The sequence below is a fragment of the Pipistrellus hanaki genome (genome assembly GCF_964339955.1).
Source record: "Pipistrellus hanaki genome assembly, chromosome: 10".
NCBI lineage: Eukaryota > Metazoa > Chordata > Mammalia > Chiroptera > Vespertilionidae > Pipistrellus > Pipistrellus hanaki.
The window spans coordinates 16,821,763-16,840,213 of NC_140512.1; the positions used below are offsets into that span (position 1 = coordinate 16,821,763).

Consider the following 18,451-nt stretch of genomic DNA (forward strand, 5'->3'; position numbering starts at 1 on the left):
TGTCCTTGGACACCAGTTCACTTACTTCACTTTAACCTGCTCTCAGCTTACTCTTGAGCTCACCCTCATTGGGACTGGATTTGGTGCTTCCAGGACTTTTCTCATTTCCTTAGGAAATGTTTTCCTAGAGGCTCTGCAGGTAGCCCACCAATCTCTGAAAATGGCCACTCTTAAAAGCATAATACTAATATGTTTCAGCTTCTTTGAAAGATTATGTACTACACAAGTTGTATAATAAGGTGGGCATTAGTGCTAATTGAAACAACAATCTCAAAAAAATGAAGCTGTTTAAAATTTAAGAGTATGGCCTTAACTGGTTTGGCTCAGTGGATAGAGTGTCGGCCTGCAGACCAAAGGGTCCGGGTTCGATTCTGGTCAAGGGCATGTACCTCCGTTGCAGGCACATCCCTGGCTCAAGCTCTGATTAGGGTTCATGCAAGAGGCAACCAATTGATGTGTTTCTCTCACATCAATGTTTCTCCGTCTTTCCTCTCTTCCACTCTCCCTAAAAACTAATGGGAAAATATCCTCAGGTGAGGATTAATAACAACAAAAATAATCAGTTAAAAAATAAAATAAAATTTAAGAATATGGATGAATGAAATTTGAAAGTTTCAAAGAGGCATAATATGTTTCAGAGGACTAATAAATCTTTAGGTGACCAAAACTCTGAGCCAGCAATTACAAGTTTTATTTTCTTAGCTAAAATAGGTGGGCTTAGAAACAGAGGGTTGGGAGTTAGGTCTGACACTCACAGATGGCCAGAGAGAGCCAGAGGTCTGGCCATATTATGTGTGATCTATTACTCATTAGTGTACTCATTAGTCATAACTGGAGCCCTGAGGAAACATTCAGTGTAACCACACCAGGATGGAAAGGTGAGGATTAACCTTTATTGACTGCCTACCATGTGCACATCATACTCTTTTGAGTTTTACTAGAAGCCCAAAGAAATTGTCACTGGCTGGAGTTTTCATGGATTTTTAAGTGACGGAACTATTATTCAAACCTAACTCATAGCCTTTCTACTAGAAATTTGCATGTTGTTTGTATTTTGACTTTTATTCTAGCTCTCTAGTCCCAAAAATAGTTAGGTGTGTCTTGTTATATCCTAGACCAGTGATTTTCAACCAGTGTGCCCAAGAATTTTTAAAAAGATTCAGTACCTGACTATTTAGTGTGGGGCACTAACCTCTTTCTCTTAGATCAGTGATCGGCAAACTGTGACTCGAGAGCCACATGCGGCTCTTTGGCCTCTTGAGTGTGGCTCTTCCACAAAATACCACGTACAGTGCGATTGAAACTTCGTGGCCCATGCACAGAAGTTGGTTTTCGGCTCTCAAATGAAATTTCAATCTTTGTATTGTTGATATTTGGCTCTGTTGATGAATGAGTTTGCCGACCACTGCCTTAGATTGTCATACTAAAAAATTACAACAGGTCTAGCCTGTTTGGCTCAGTGGTTGGAGTGTTGGCCCACAGACTGAAGGGTTGTGGGTTCGATTCCTGCAACCCTTCAGTCTGTGGATGTGTGTGGGAGGTAACCAATCAATGTTTCTCTCACATTGATATTTCTCTCTCTGACTCTCCCCCTCCCTTCTGCTCTCTAAAAGTTAATGGGGGAAAAATATCCCTGACTGAATAATAAAAGAAAAGAAAAGAAAAGAAAAGAAAAAGACAACAGCTAACAGAACTGTAGGTGCTCAGTGTGAATGAATAAAAAATTATATCTAATTTTTTGTCAGTAGAGCAAAAATTAAATTTTTTGGTCTGCCACAGAATTTTAGTAGTTTGTTTGCCATGAGATGAAAAAAATTGAAAGTTGCGGTCCTAGACAGTTTACTTGGTTGTTCTTTAGTAAATTCTCCCTAGGTGCTGTGGGAGATGGGGGTTGGGGGGTTATAGATAGGAGCCACTTTCCCAGCAGGTATTTTCTCTCGTTTTCCTTTCCTTTCTTTAGAAATTAAGTTATTTCAGTACTCATACACATGGTACTAAATTTAAAAAGTATGATCACCAGTCATTGAATTTGTTTTCCTGAAGAACACTATTGTCAGTTTTCTTATTGCTCCCTAGAGATATGTATTGAACATGATGCACTTGTTTTGTGTGTCTGTAAAACAAATGATACGTGTCATACACAAATGCTCTGTGTCTTTGTATTCATTGGGGGTATATCCTTTATATTAATACATAGAGAATGGCCTCTTTTGTGTAACAACTATATAGACAAAAAAATCCAATTTCGTGTAATTTACCCATTTAAATGTACATTTCACAGGTTTTCTCAGCATACTTACATAGTTGTGCAGCCATCACCAACTACCTAATTTTAGAATATTTTCATCACCCGCAAAAGGAATTCTGTACACCCGAATAGTCACCTCCATTTCTTCCCACCCTCTTAGTTATAAGCATCTATTAATCTGCTTTTTGCCTATTCTGGGAATTATATAGTGTAAGAGAATCGTATCGTATGATCGTTAGTGGCTTCTTTGATTTACCATAATATTTCCAAGGATCATCCATGTTGTAGCATCTGCCAGTACTTCATTACTCTTTATTTTTTATTTATTTTCATTGTTGAGTAATATTCCATAATATGGATAGGCCACCTTTTTATTTATATACTAGAGGCCTGGTGCACGGTTCCGTGCACTGGTAGGTTCCCTTGGCCTGGCCTGTGGGGGTCAAGACAACCAGCCTGGTACACGGATTTGTCTAAGGCATGTCTGGCCTGTCTCACCCAGTCCTGATGGGGGCCAGCTGGCTGGGGAGGGGCCACAGGAAGTTAGCCTGCAGGGGAGGGACCGTGGGAGAGCTCCAGGGCGTATCTGGCCATCTTGCCCAGTCTCCATCGGCCAGACCCAGCAGCAAGCATCTGCCCCCTGGTGGTCAGTGAGCATCATAGTGACTGGTTGAACTGTGGAACAAATGGTCGGACACTTAGCATATTAGGCTTTTATTATATAGGACTGGTGCATGGATTCATGCACATTGAAAGGAAATTAATTAGAAGAAATATTTTAATGTTACTATTCACCCTTTCTTTATAATAGAAGTGTCACAGATGAAAGAAAATTAGTAAAATATATATGAAAATAATATATAAATTAGGAAATAATAACATGGCTCTAACTGGTTTGGCTCAGTGGATAGAGCGTTGGCCTGCAGACTGAAGGGTTCCTGGTTTGATTCTGGTCAAGGGCATGTACCTTGGTTATGAGCACATCCCCGGGGGGAGGGGGGGGCGGTGTGTGTGCAGCAGACAACTGATCGATGTTTCTCTCTTATCTCATCAATGTTCCTGGCTCTAGCCCTCTCCCTTCCTCTCTGTAAAAATCAATAAAATATATTTTTAAAAATAAACAACAACATGATATAAAAACAAAAACATGATGTAAACACAACAAAAACATGATATAAAAACAACTGATAAAAACAATGACTGAGCTGGTTTGGTCAGTGGATAGAGCGTCAGCCTGCGGACTGAAAGGTCCTACGTTCTATTCTGGTTGGGGCATGTACTTTGGTTGTGGGCACATCCCCTGTGGGGGGTGTGCAGGAGACAGCTGATCAATGTTTCTCTCTCATCGATGTTTCTAGCTCTCTATCCCTCTCCCTTCCTCCCTGTAAAAAAATTAATAAAATATATTAAAAACACACACACACAAAAATAATGACTGGTAAATTGATTAAACTTATTCTAATATCGCCCTGTATACCACACATTAAGAGTAAAAACACTTTTGACCTGGCCGGCATGGCTCAGTGGATAGAGTGTCGGCCTGCGGACTGAAGGGTCCTAGATTCGATTTCAGCTGGGGGCCATGCAGGAGGTGGCTGACCGGTAGTTCTCTCACATCACTAATGTTTCTCTCTCTCTCTCTCTCTCTCTCTCTCTCTCTCTCTCTCTCTCTCTCTCTTCCCCTCTCCTTCTCCCTTCCTCTCTGAAATCAATAAAGAAATATTTTTTAAAAAGAGTAAAAACACTTTCAGAGTGCTTGGCTAATTTTCCTTGTTATGAAGTATTTACAATTTTAATATCACATGCTCTTCGAACTTGAGAGAAAGCAACATATAACTGACCATGTCCAAAAACGGGGTCAGGTAGGAATAGTCCTACTCTATCTAGAGTTTGTCCTTGTGATTTCTTTCTTTTTTTTTTTTTTTAAATATATTTTATTGATTCTACACAGAGAGGAATTGAGAGAGACAGAGAGCTAGAAACGTCGATGAGAGAGAAACATCGACCAGCCGCCTCCTGCACACCCCCCACAGGGGATGTGCCCGCAACCAAGGTACATGCCCTTGACCGGAATCGAACCCGGGACCTTTCAGTCCGCAGGCCGACGCTCTATCCACTGAGCCAAACCGGTCCCGGCTGTCCTTGTGATTTCTTAATAGTCATTTCAAACGCTGGCATCACAGGAAACTGTCTTCGAATTAATTTAAATGTGAGGCCAGTGTCAGACGGGGACAAATCAATTCTTGGAATCAGAACAACTTCTCCCTTCCACAGATCCTGTTAATACTTGAGCTTCGATTATGTTAGGCTGCAGTCTTTCGATAATAAATCTAGTACCATTACAAAGATCCCATTTACTATTAAGATTTCTCAGCATGATGATTGTACCTACTTCAATTTTAATTTATGACATGGCATTACCAAAGGAGTAATAAATACTATTAAGAAATTTTATGGGAGCTTTATATGTATCGTGCAAGTGTGAGTCAACCTTTATTTTTCAATTGGCAGTGCGTGTCATATGTACTGGCCGATCGGTCGGACAGTGATGTGGGTATGGTTGGTCTCTTAGCCTTTTATATCTATCTATTTATCTATCTATCTATCTATCTATCTATCTATGGATTCCTTTGTCAATGGGCATTTGGATTATTTCTACTTTTGGCTATTATGGCTAAATGCTATGAACATTTATGTACAAGTTTTTATTTTGGTATATGTTTTCTTTTTTTAAAAATATATTTTATTGATTTTTTTACAGAGAGTAATGTAGAGAGATAGCTAGAAACATCGATGAGAGAGAAACATCGATCAGCTGCCTCTTGCACGCCCCCCACTGGAGATGTGCCCACAACCACGGTACATGCCCTTGACCGGAATCGAACCTGGGACCTTTCAGTCCGCAGACTAATGCTCTATCCACTGAGCCAAACCGGTTCTGGCTATTTTGGCATATGTTTTCATTTCTCCTGGTTATAGATTTAATAGTGGAATTGTTGGTAACTGTTTTACCCTTTGAGACACTATCTTGAGTTTTTCAAAATGATTGCACCATTTGCCTTTTACAAAAGCATTCTAATTTTTTCATGTTCTTGCCAAAACTTAACTGTCTCTTTTATTATTGCCATCCTACTGGGTGTGAAGTGGTATCTCATTATGGTTTTGATATTTTATTTTTCTGATGGCTAATGGCGTACATCTTTTCTGGTATATATAGTTTTAGCTTTTAACATTTAGTTCTGTGAACTACTGTAAATTAATTTATGTGTATGGTCTTAATTAAGAGTCCAGTTTTATTCTTCTGTATGTGGATATTAAGTTATACCATTACCATTTCTTGATGGTAAATGTAAGAAAATACTATTCTTTTCCCATTGAATGGCCTTGGCACCATTGTTAAAAAAAAAAAAAAAAAAAAAAAAAGTTGACAGTAGTGTGTGTGAGCATTTATTTCTGCATCTTCAATTCCCATTGATCTATGTGCCCATCCTATGCATACCACATTGTCTTGATTACTGTAACTTTGTAATAAGTTTTGAAGTCGGGAAGTGTGAGTTTTTCAATTTTCTTTTTCAAGATTGTTTTGGCTATTCTGGGCCTTTGCATTTCCACACGGATTTTAGGAATGGTTTGTCTTTTTCTGTAAAGAAGCCAACAGGTATTTTGATAGGTAGTGAGTTGAATCTGTAAGTCACTTTGGGATATACTATCTTTTTTTGTTGTTGATGTTAATCCTCACCAGAGGATAGTTTTCCTTTGATTTTTTGGGAGAGTGGAAGAGAGAGGGAAAGGCAGAAACTGATGTGAGAGAAATATATCATCGATTGGTTGCCTCCTGCACAAGCCCCTGTTTATCATTTTACAACTTACTTTAAAACTTCCAATAGTGAGGTGTATAGAAAAATATTTGAAACTCTTCAGTTAATCTTATTTATTTTTAAAAGTAATGGTATACTCGAATAGGTTCTTGCTGCTAAAATATAGCCCTGAGCAGTGCTATCCAATAGAACTTTCTGTGATTATAAAAATGAACTGTGTCTGCACTGCTCATACCATAGCCACCAGCTGCATGTGGCTGTTGAGCACTTGAAATGAGGCTACAGTGACTGAAGAACTGAATTTTAAATTTTATTTAGTTTTAATTAATTTGGCCAGTGGTCACTGTATTATATAATTATATAATTATAGTTGCTTTTAGATTTGAAATTTGTGGAGGTTTACTGAAACCTTGTCCAGAGGGGTATTTTGCATTATTTCCGGAGGAGTATGAGGCAATCAGTGGTTATAGTAAGTTTCGTCAGCATAGAGGCCTCAGTAAATAGTTCTTTTTTGTGTGCAGTATAACCTGTACTCATCTGTCTTCTGATAGCCTATAAACAGAGCTTTTAGATAGAAACACATATGGTCCTTAGTTTGCTAGTTCTTTGTTTTATGGCCAAAGCATCTTTAAAAGAATTTTTATTTATTAAAATTTTTATTGTTAAAATATTTATTAAATCAATTTTTATTGGTTTCAGAGAGAGAAAGAGGAAGGAAGAGAAAAAGAAAAAAAGTTTTGTGGTTCCACTTATTGATGCATTCATTGATTGATTCTTGTATGTGCCCTGACTCGGGATTGAACCTGCAGCTGTGGTGTATCGGTATGATGATCAAACCAACTGAGCTACTCGGGGTGGGCACTAGTTCTTTTTATATGTATATATCATCCTAACGTGAAATGTTGGCTTATGTGACGTTTTATATATGTATTTCTCTAAAACTTGTATTTGAAATTCATGAATTGATATTGGTGTTTATCATATGAATCATTGCCTGTGCAGCATAAGCCGGAAGTCTAGATTTTGTTGGTGGCTTGAATAACCTTGTACTTTGGTTCTGAAGGAGGCTCTGCTCTTGGCCCTTTCATTCCTCATTTCTCCTGGGCACTCAAACATGATTGGAAAGGCTAACCGCTGCTTGCATATGACCGCTGCTTGTATTTGCAGCCCAAACCTTTATTTTTTAGCTATAGATTCCATATATCAAGCAGTCAATCCATGGTATTTCTACACTGCTGGTCATGCCACATCCTCCTCAAACTCAGATCAGCTTAAAACAGAAGATAACGTTTTCTCTGAAAACCCTTCTTCCTCCTCCTGCTTTTGTTCTCTGTCCTAATTAATGATAACACTATGTCACTACCATTAATCTAGAAGACAAGCACCCACCTTTAGCCAATGAACCACCAGGCTCTGAGTTCAGGCTTTTATCTCCTCCCTCGCCTCCTCACTAGCTTCCCCGCTTCTGGCCTATTTATATCCTTTCTACACGTTCTGCACAACAGTTCCATATGTTCTTTACAGAAATCAAGTCTAGTCCTAAAATCGCATTTCAGTAGCTTCTGCTTGCCTTCAGGATAGAGCCCAAACTCCTTGAAACTGTGGGTCATTCCTTTGTGAACTGGCTGTGCTGAATGTCTGCTGTCTCCGGGCATCAGGCAATCGGAAGCCTTCGTGCTTCTGTCACCTTGTTTACGGGGCAGTTCTGTCCTCTTTACATCACTTGGTGCTGTGCTCTTTTGTGCCCTGGTCCACTTCCTGGTATTAGGTAGACACTATTCTGACTGTTTGTGAAGTCAGTGGGTGTCATTTTCATGCCTTAGAGCTCTTGAGTTTAAACTTTTCTGTCTATCTTTCTTTCTCCACTTGAGTAGTAGTAACATTTGCTGCTGGGTTTCCATAACTATTTTATAAAGTACGAGGGGCCCAGTGCACAAATTCATGCACCTTGAAAGGGAACTGTGGGCTGTGAAGCTGTGGTGGACACAGGTGTGGGTCTCAGGCCCTCCTGCGTGCCCCCACCTAGTCCTTCCTGCCACGGCCTCCCGTCCCCTGTCTGCCACAGCCCTGCTCCCGCTGTTGCCACTCCCACGTGCTGACAGCACTGGCTCCGCTCACATCCACTGATGGCATGGAGCGATTGAGACTGGTGCCAGCCACAGATGCAAGCGGGGCCTGTACCGTCTGTGGGTGCGAGCAGCGGCTGCTGCCCTGATCGCCTCTCAGGAGCAGAGAAGCCCTCAGGGTTGATCAGGGCCGGCAGCCACTGCTTGCACCCAGTGATGGCACCAAGCGATTGGGAGCAGCGCTGGCTGTGGGTGCGAGCAGTGGCTGCTGGTCCCAAACACCCTTCAGCAGCAGGGGGAAGTGGATAAACCCTGAGGAGCAATCGGGTGCAAGCAGGGCTGGCACTGGCAGCAGGTGTGAACACCGGGTGGGACCACAGCATGCGGGAGCAAAGAATTTTCAGTAACTACCAGCGACTCACCCCGATGACAGCGACCAGTGCCTTGCCTTGGTCTGTGCCCCCACTCACCTGCTCCACCATCCTGCTGCAGCTGATGCCAGCTATGTTCCATGCATGGCCCCTGGTGGTCATTGCACTTCAATAGCGACCGTTTGTTCTGTTGTTCCACTGTTTGGTCTATTTGCATATTAGCCTCTTATTATATAGGAGGATTAACAGTTCCAGTGGTGTAAGATATAGCCATGTCATATATGTAGTGTTAAAAGATTAAGTAATCAGCTCCTCTATTGTCTAAAATGTAGATAAGTTTGGAAGCAGGTCTGGTTTACTTATATCTTCACTAACTTTTAATTGGCTATGTTCCATATTCTAAAAAACAATGCAGTTTTAGAAACTAGGAAAGTCTAAAATTCCTGTCATTCTGTTGGAATTTGGGGAATACTTAAATTTTTTTTTTTTTTTTTTTTTTTTTTTTTTTTTTACCTTCTTGTGCCCCAAAGAGATTTGTGTCTCAATCCTGATTACCTAGCTTCTTAATTCCTCTGGCCAATTCAGTTATTAAAAACCCAAACCGAGATCTCACTGCTGAGTCCAGAATCTGCTAATTTAACACAAACTACTGTTTTATTTACTGAGAACTTGATATCTGTATGTATTTATTTTCTATTGCTGCGTAATTAATTACCACACACTTAGCCGCTTAACCCAGTACCCACTGTTTCACAGTTGTGTGGGTCAGAAATTAGGGCTGCACAGCGTGGCTACTTATTCACTAGATAGAAATGAAGTTGAAGGCGGATGCTACAGTTCTCATTTAGGGCTCAAAGCTCTCTTCCAAGATGGACAGATCTAATTTCTTTCATGAAAGTCCTTGCTGTCCAGCCCTGGCCTGGTAGCTCAGTGGTTAGAGCATTGTCCCACACACCACGGCTGTGGGTTCTGTCTTCGGTAATTGCACATAAAAGAAGCAGCCAATGAATGCATAAATAAGTGGAACAACAAATTTATTTCTTTTTCTCTCACCTCCCCCTCCTTTCTCCCTTCCTCTCTCTATCAAATCAATGAATACATTAAAAAAAGAAAAAAAAGTCCTTGCTATCCTTAGCTATTGTCGGGCCCTTTCCCACTCTTAGAGCCAACTTGCTGTGTGGCCCTCCTGATTGGGCAGTTCACACATGGATGTCTGCTTTCATCCAGGCCAGCTGGAGCACATCTCCCTGACTTCTTGTCACCAGTCTGAGAAAACCCTCTATTTTTAAAAGGTGTATGTGGTTAGGTCAGGCTCACCCAGTGTGGCTGCCCTTTTGCCATGTAACAGTATAATTATGAGAGTGATATGACACTCACAGGGTCTGGCCTACTCACACTCAGAAGAACAGGGAGTTAATTATACAGGGTGAGGATCATCGGGGTTCATTTTTAGAATTCTACCTACTGCAAGCAGACACTTCACATTTAGGTTTGATTTACACAAAATTTGGAAATTCTCTTTTCATTAGAGAGGAATGCAATAAATCGTTATGGCTTTTTCCTCCCTAGCTGCATGGCTGTAGAGTATTAGAGCAAGCCTTTTCAGATAAGCTATTTTGAGAGAAAGTATAAATTAATTAATTGATTCTATCCTTAAGTAGATTATATATTTCTCAGGTTAACAGTTACCACCAAGAGAGGGAGAAGGAAGGAGGAAGAGAGGGAGAAAAGAGTGAGTTCTAGATGTGGTGGTGGACCTGTGGAAGAAATGAAAAGAAATTAGTTTATATGAATGTCCCTAGAATACTACCCGAAGGGATTCATTTGGAACTCTTTTATTTTGATTAAATATTAATTGAACTAATGAATTTCTTGTGTCAGTTCCATCTAGGCTGTTAATAAAGGAAAGTACTTTTCCCCTGCCAAATGTGAAGTTTATGTGTCCTTTTCTCTGCTTGAAAGAAATAGCGGTGGGAAGGGAATCAGAACTCCCATTCGGCTGCCATGACAGGTTAGAGCCGATGACGCATGCATTTTGTTAGGTTGGTTAGGTTTCCCTCCCTTTTTCGATAGAGCAAATGAATACCAGAGATACAGTATGAAGTAGATAAGAATGATAAAATAATTCTAGTAATATATATTTAAAGAATAATATTTTGTGGTCTTTTTTCAATTGCAACTTTGTGCTAGGCTGATTTGGGGTAATGATTAGTTGTGTTTTATGGGGGATAAAATAAACATAGGCCTTTGTGAAAAATATAAACAACTAGTTGGAATTTCGCTTTCTAAATTTTTATTCCAGTAGCTGAGGGTATATTTCTTGTTACCCGACATGTCCCCAAACTTGTGCCTTGTAAAACTTTGGTCAGTTAGTTTACCAGTCTACTTTTTACAGAACTACATACTACTAAAACTGTGAATATGGTTGAGGCAGTTGTAAAGGAGACTCTGTGCATATAGATTTCTTAAATCTAAATGTAGATATTGCTATTTTTTTCTTGGAAACGTACACTTTATAAAGGTATAAAGTGGATATGCTGTGAGGCAAGCCTGGGTCCCGGGTGCCTGCCAGCAGCCAGAGGGAAGCGGTGCTGGCAGCCAGGGGAAGGAAGGCCTGCTCTTGCATGAGTTTTGTGCATTGGGCCTGTAGTTTCAATATAAAATAGAATCATATATTGTGGTCTTTTGACTGGCATTTTTACTAAGTAATGTTCTCAAGGGTGATCCATGTTGTGACATGGGTCAGTACTTCATTCAGTTTTATTGCATTGCAAGGATATACCACTTTCATGCATCAGTTGATGCACATTTGGGTTGTTTCTGCTTCGTGTCTGTTACGAATAAAGTTGCTATGAATATTTTGCACAACCCTTGTGGGGACATAAGGGGTAGCAAAAGTAGGTTTACAGTTGTTTGTACGAAAAAGACATCACTAAAAGATGAATGATAAGTGAGGATACAAAATAATAATAAATAATAATACAAGGATAAACTGTGTTTCACATATAACTTTAAACCTATTTTTGCCCACCCTGTATGTTTTCACTTCTTTTGGGTATATACTTAGAAGTGGAATTGGGTCATATGATAACTTTAAATTCAAACTTTTTAGGAACTGCAAGGTATTCCAAAAGAGTGGTGTCACATTAAACCTTGCTATGACGTATGAGGGTTTCAATTTCTTCATCCTTGACAGTGGTGTCTTATCACTGATTTCCATTTCTCAAATGACTAATGATATTGAACATCTTTTCATGTGTTTTTTTGGTCATTTGTATATCTTCTTTGGAGAAATGTCTATTTTAGTCTTTTTAAAAATTTTAAATGGCTTTGTTTTTTATTATTGTAAGAGTTCTTTTTATATTCTAGATACAAGTCCCTTATAAGTTGTATGATTTGCAGATATTTTCTTCCATTCTGTGGGCTGTCTTTACTTTCTTTAAAAAAAATATTTTTATTGATTTCAGGCAGGAAGGGAGATGGAGAGATAAATAGAAACATTGGTGATGAGAGAGAATCATTGATTGGCTGCCCTCCACTGGGGATTGGGCCCATAAACTGGGTATATGCCCTGATTGGGAATTGAACCATGACCTCCTAATTCACAGGTTGACACTCAACCGATGAGCCACACAGGCCAGGATGTCTTTCTTTCTTGATGATGCCCTTTGAAGCTAAAAAGTCAATAATTTTGATCAAATCTAGTTTTGTCTCTTTATTTTTAATTTTTATATTTTTAAATATATCTTTATTGATGTCAGAAAGGAAGGCAAAGGGAGGGAAAAATAAAAACATCAATGATGAGAGAGAATCATTGATTCTCTGCTGCGTGCATGCCCCCCTACTGGGGATCAGGCCCACAACTCAGGCATGTTCCCTGAACAGGAATTGAACCATGACCTCAACCACTGAGCCAAGCTGGCTGGACTAGTTTATACCTTTTTAAATCGCTCATGCTTTTAGTGTCATAGCAAACAGACATTGTCTAACCTGTAAAGTGATGAAAATTTACTTATGTGTTTTTTTCCCCTGCAAGGTTTATAGTTTCTGTTCCTTTATTTAGGTCTTGAACTAATTTTGAATCAATATGTGTGTGTGCTTGGTTGGTTGGAGCATGGACCTGATGAGCCATGGTTGCAGGAGTCAAACAGTGAATGAGTGGATGGGTGGAGCAGGAGGTCGAAGCTTGTTTTTCTCTCTCTCTCCTCCTCCCCTTCCCTCCCTCCTCCTTCTCTCTCCCCCTCCCCCTTCTCAGGTCAATAAATATATTAAAAAACACCAATTCAGTGGAGATACGTGTGTGTGTGTGTGTGTGTGTGTGTGTAAGGTAGGGTTACAACTTCAGTTTTTTGCATACTGATATGCATTTTTCCCAGTACAGTTGAAAAGATTAGTCTTTCACCATTTAATTGTGTTGGCACCTTGTAAAAAACATTTCTGGGTTCTCCTTCTATGACATTTTAAATGCTTTTAGTAATTCTTACATAAGATAACTTCTTAAAAATTGATTAAATATATTTTATAAGTACTTACTTGGTAAGATAACCTGTCATCTCTTGGTTTTTATTTTATTTACTTATCTTTTTAAAAAATGTATTGATTTTTTACATAGAGGAAGGGAGAGGGATAGAGAGCTAGAAACAACAATGAGAGAGAATCATAGACCAGTTGCCTCCTGCACATACCCTACCGGGGATGTGCCCGCAACCAAGGTACATGCCCTTGACCGGAATCGAACCTGGGCTCCCTAAGTCCACAGACCGACTGCTCTATCTGCTGAACCAAACCGGTTTCAGCCATCTCTTGGTTTTTAAATGGTTGAGATTTAATCAGGCTTTGAAGTACTATGGAAGCTCCCAGAAACCACTTTGAAGAAGCCAGCCTTACAGATGGCGTGGCGTTGTTCTCTCTCGCATACGTCTCCCCTAATACAGATTTACTTGTGTTTCTCCTGTGTGGTAGGCAGTAACAAGGATGGATGGGATGTACAAAAATCGGTGATTGGGATTATAACATCTGACATTACATTGTATTGAATCTTACTGGGATGAATTGAGAGATTTGAGAGTTGATGATAACAGCTCAGTGAAGCAGCTTAGTAGGAGAAGCCTTGAAAAAAAGAATCATCATCACTGGTGTGACCAGGCATCTCAGATTTCCAAGGCCAAGCTTTTCCTTTGGTATCGGTGGATCTAAAGGGGTTAGAGTAGTGCTATCCAGAAGTATAGTGTGAGTCTCCAGAGTGTTCTAGTAGCCACATTAATAAAAGTAAAAAGAATCAGGTGAATTAAAATTTAACAAGATATTCTATTATCGATATATCTAGAACATTATTTTAACATATAATACATATGAAATTATTACCAATTTTGCATTTTTTCTTAGAAATTCAGTACACATTTTACACTAAGAGACTATCTCAGTTGGGACTAGCCACATTTAAATTGCTTAGTACCCACATGTGGCCAGTGGCTACTGTGTTGGACAGAACAGTTCTAGATGTTTTGATATAATAACCGGTTGAAATATTGCATCACTCAACTTCCTGTGCACTTCTAGGTACCCTGACTGATCCCTTTGACTTGATACATGAGGCTTTGGGGGGAGCTTTTTCCTGACTGTTCAGTGTAGCACTCCCTGGTGGGAAAAGTGCCTGCTCGCAGAGACAAGAGGGTCTGGGAATTTTGTTAAGCAACACGGGCAACTCACTAACTGGGTAAAAAATAATATTACTTTGTTAATCCTCACATGAGGATATTTTTTCCATTGCTTTTTAGAGAGAGGGGAGGTTTGGAAGGGGGTGGGGGAGAAAGAGAGAGAGAGAGACAGACAGACAGACAGATCTGTCTGGTTGTCTCCTGCATGTGCCTCTACCCAGGGCAAGGAAGGAATCTGAAACCCAGGTATTTGCCCTTGACCTGGAATGGAACCTGAGACCCTTTGGTGTGGAGTTGACACTCACCATTGAGCAACAACTAGCCAGGGCCTACTTTTACATTGATATTTCCCTTTCTCTCTCCTTCTCTCTGTCTCTGTCTCCAAAAAAAAAAAAAAAAAAAAAAAAAAAAAATCAGTAAAAACATATTTTTTAAAAACGTACAAATAGAAAATACTACTAGTGTACTGGTTCTCAAATGGGCATGCTTTGCCCGGGTGAACTGGTCAGTGCTGGGACATATTTTTGATGGTGACAACGGGTGTGTGTGTGTGTGTGTGTGTGTGTGTGTGTGGGTGGTGTGGTGTGTGTGCTACTGATGTGGGATGCTGATAGCATCTTACAGTATACAAAACAGCCCCGTAATAGTGAAGTATGTGGCCCACATGTTGGTAGTGTTGAGCAAATATGCCCCAAACTGGTAGGTAGAGCAAGGTCCTTCAGTTCTGCTTTCATTAGTTGTTACATGGTTTCTGCAGAGAATATAACATGTTTTCCTATTTTAAATTTAGAGTCTCTTCATCTATTCATATAAAATTTTTAGGACGAAATAGCCAGCTTTCAAAGTATTTCTGGCAGTCAGTTTGTCAGGTAGATAGATTCTGCCCACACCCCTGAGGCCTGAAGGATATGTCTTCCCTCTTCCTCTGGGGAAGCAAGAAAGCTGTTGCTGGTTCTCTCCGGCTTCTCCTTCTCCAGGCCTTTCTCTTGCCTGGGATGTTCTGCTTTCAGTTAAGGGCATGTCTGCTAAAAAGAGAGCAAGGATTTGTAAGGCTGCTAGAACAATGATTGTACTTCTACAAGGTCTGCTGGAATTTGTGGTTATGTTTTGGCAGTGATTTGGGTGTTTGTTTGTGATTATTCCTTTTCATTTCTCCATCACTGGTTCAGGAGAGAAGAAGGGAGGGAGGGAGATTTTTACATTCATTAGTTGCTTCTTGTATGTGCCATGATTGATGCTCTACCAACTGAGTTACCTGGCCAGGCTGGCTTGTAAACATTTTTTTTTGTTAATATCTAGTCATACTTATCAGTATTGCCCTTAAGGCTACTGATGGGATAAAGATCCCACCCCTTCCTCGTGACTGCTGATGCCCTGCTGCCTTTCCCCCTCCACCACCACATTGACTGTGGCAGTTTGAGTTTTTGGTGGCAAACCACATAAATGAACTGTAGCTAATTTAGGCTAAAGGCACTATAGTAAGGACTATTCAGAGACTTTTAGATTGGCAAGAATTTAGAGGTACATCTTAGACAGCGGTCAGGGCAATTTTTCTGTTCTTGCCTCTTCCTACCAGCTCGGTATAGACTTCCACCCTATGACAGTCGACCTTCTCAAGGTTCCAGGGCTCAGGAGTGAACTTTGGCTCTGTGCCCTGGGCTGTACTATGTGAGGACCTGAACCAGCCTTCCATTGTCCAGGGAGTAGCAGTATCTCATAAGATGAAAGGGGGCATGAGGATTGGACAGGCCAAAAAAATAGCGGTTGTCTACTCATCAGTGCCTAGGGAGTTCCCCTGGCTCCCCATTTCACCCCACTGAAGTGGCCTCGGGGAACACACCTGTCAGCCTATCCCCATAATGCACACAGCTGTGGCCACCTCAGGGAGAGCAGTAGTGGTCCTATTGTTAGGGCAGCTTGCAGCTTACATGACAGATGTGCTTCTGACTTCAGGTTTACATTTTCCCATTGGTACATGGTTAGAAATAGCAGTTTAATTTTATAGTAACTGAAATCTTGATTTCATAGAATTGTGTTATGAATGATTTTCTTTTACCATAAATAAATGTATTTAATATGTCCTTGAGTTATCCTAGATATCTGAATGTTAACAGCTCTAACCTCTCAAGCTTGTGTGTGTGTGTGTGTGTGTGTGTGTATTATAGGCTTGTCTTTTTAAAAAAATATATTTTATTGATTTTTTACAAAGGAAGAGAGAGGGATAGAGAGTTAGAAACATTGATGAGAGAGAATCATTGATCAGCTGCCTCTTGCACATCCCCTTCTGGGGATGTGCCCACAACCAACGTACATGCCCTTGACTGGGATCTTTCAGTCCGCAGGCCGACGCTCTATCCACTGAGCCAAACTGGTTTCGGCTTGTCTATTTTTGTAAAACAGTATACTATATGTTATTTAGGGTTTTTTTTTGTGACAGAACCAGTTAGTACGGACTGTATTTGTATTTTATTAAAAGTGGGCGTTTTCTTTAATTTCCAGTTTGGGCAATGTTCTTGATAAACAAGTTGATAGATAACTGAATTCCTTAATGAAAATAACCATATATTAGTTAGTCCATTTTAGTCATTTATAAAAAATACACTTTTATTGATTCTAGAGAGGAAAAGAGAGATAGAAACATCAATGATGTGAGAGAATCATTGATTGGCTGCCTCCTGCACACCCCCTACTTGGGATCTAGCTGAAACCTTGGCATGTGCCCTGATCGGAATGGAACCGTGACTTCCTGGTTCATAGGCTGATTCTCAACACTGAGCCAAGTGGCCCAGGTTATTTTAGTCACCTTTTGTGAGTTATCCAGAATATCTAACAATATTCGTACTATTTATGTGGTGAAAGAAACTCTGATTTCAAATAATGGAAAATAAGCCCCTTTATAAGTTCAGGACTACTTTCATGTGTCTTTTTATAATCTCTGTGGGATGTGTTTGTATATCATGGGAGGTACTCTTTTATTTCACTTATATTTTATAATAATGTCATGAATTAAAAAATATTAAAGCTCTGGGTGAAAATGTGCCTGCAAGAATATGCCTTGGCTGTTAAGGGTAGTCTTCCCTCCTGGCCTGTATATTGAAACAGTACTTGAATTCAGTTAAAATGGATGCAGTGACATTGCTCATCATTTCTTTGAAGTGTATGACAAGTTCTATTTTTCCCACATTAAGAAACTTTCAAGAGTATCCACAGTGCAAGATTTACTTCTAAATAATTACCAACTTTCCTTCTGCTGTTTCAGGCCGGAGCCTCAGCAGAAAGCTCCCTTAGTTCCTCCACCACCACCTCCACCACCACCGCCACCTCTGCCAGACCCCACGCCTCCAGAGCCAGAGGAGGAGATCCTGGGTTCAGACGATGAGGAGCAGGAGGACCCCGCAGACTACTGCAAAGGTGCTGTGCCGCCTTCCCTCTGAGCCTTAATTTGTTTTGGGGAATGGACAAGGGGGTGGGTTAATGATACAGATTGCTCGATCTTTATTAACCCTTTGCACTCCGCTGTCCCCTCTCAGGGGGACATCGGAATTCTAGCATATCACTCGGATGTCCCCCCTCAGGGGACATTGCAGTTTATTAGTGATTACGGGGAATTGAGTTAATTCAACGCACATTTCGCAAAGTAGCGTTGAGTAGCTGGTAGCCAATGTCCAGAATGGTTCGGAGTAGCTGGTAGCCAATGTCCAGAATGGTTCGGAGTGCAAAGGGTTAAATTAGCCTCTTAGTGTCATTATTGTTTTGAATTCTTAAATCATTAAATATAGAATGATCCCAGAAAATGCATGCAATATCAAAAGAAAAATTGTAATAAATAGAGAATATATATAATATCTACATACATAATCTGGGTATGTTCAGGAGGATTGGAATTTGGTCAGAGAATTAAAGACAGACTTAGAAATATTTTGTGGAGTGCTCTTGTTGTGAGGATTCATAAAGATCAAGAGCATATAGTTCCATATATAAAGCAGGACAATTAGTTATAAAAGCATAGTACCGTGTTTCCCCGAAAATAAAACATCCTCCGAAAATAAGACCTACTTACAGGTTTCCTTTTGAGTGAAATATAAGGCATCCCCCCTGAAAATAAGGCCCCCCTAGGCTCTGTCTCAGAATGAAAATTAATTTCACAAGAAATTCACCAGGAAAATCAGGAATTGGATTGTTATGATGATGTTCCAGAAGATGATGACATGATTGTCATTGAATAAATGAGTAAATTCTTGATACTGTAGGATTCACAGTTTGTCTGGTTTGTGTTGACAACCACTGTACT

The 18,451-nt window shown here is 40.1% G+C and overlaps 1 protein-coding gene across 4 annotated transcripts in view; it reads left to right on the forward strand.

Annotated features, from left to right (window-relative positions):
• The window catches only part of SRPK2 (SRSF protein kinase 2), a 166,049-nt gene that overhangs the window by 87,792 nt on the left and 59,806 nt on the right, over positions 1-18,451 (forward strand). For all 4 annotated transcript variants that reach the window (XM_084897824.1, XM_084897825.1, XM_084897827.1 and 1 more), the window contains one exon: positions 17,420-17,571. In XM_084897824.1, the coding sequence (XP_084753950.1) occupies positions 17,420-17,571 (152 nt within the window). The remainder of the gene's footprint in view (positions 1-17,419; positions 17,572-18,451) is intronic.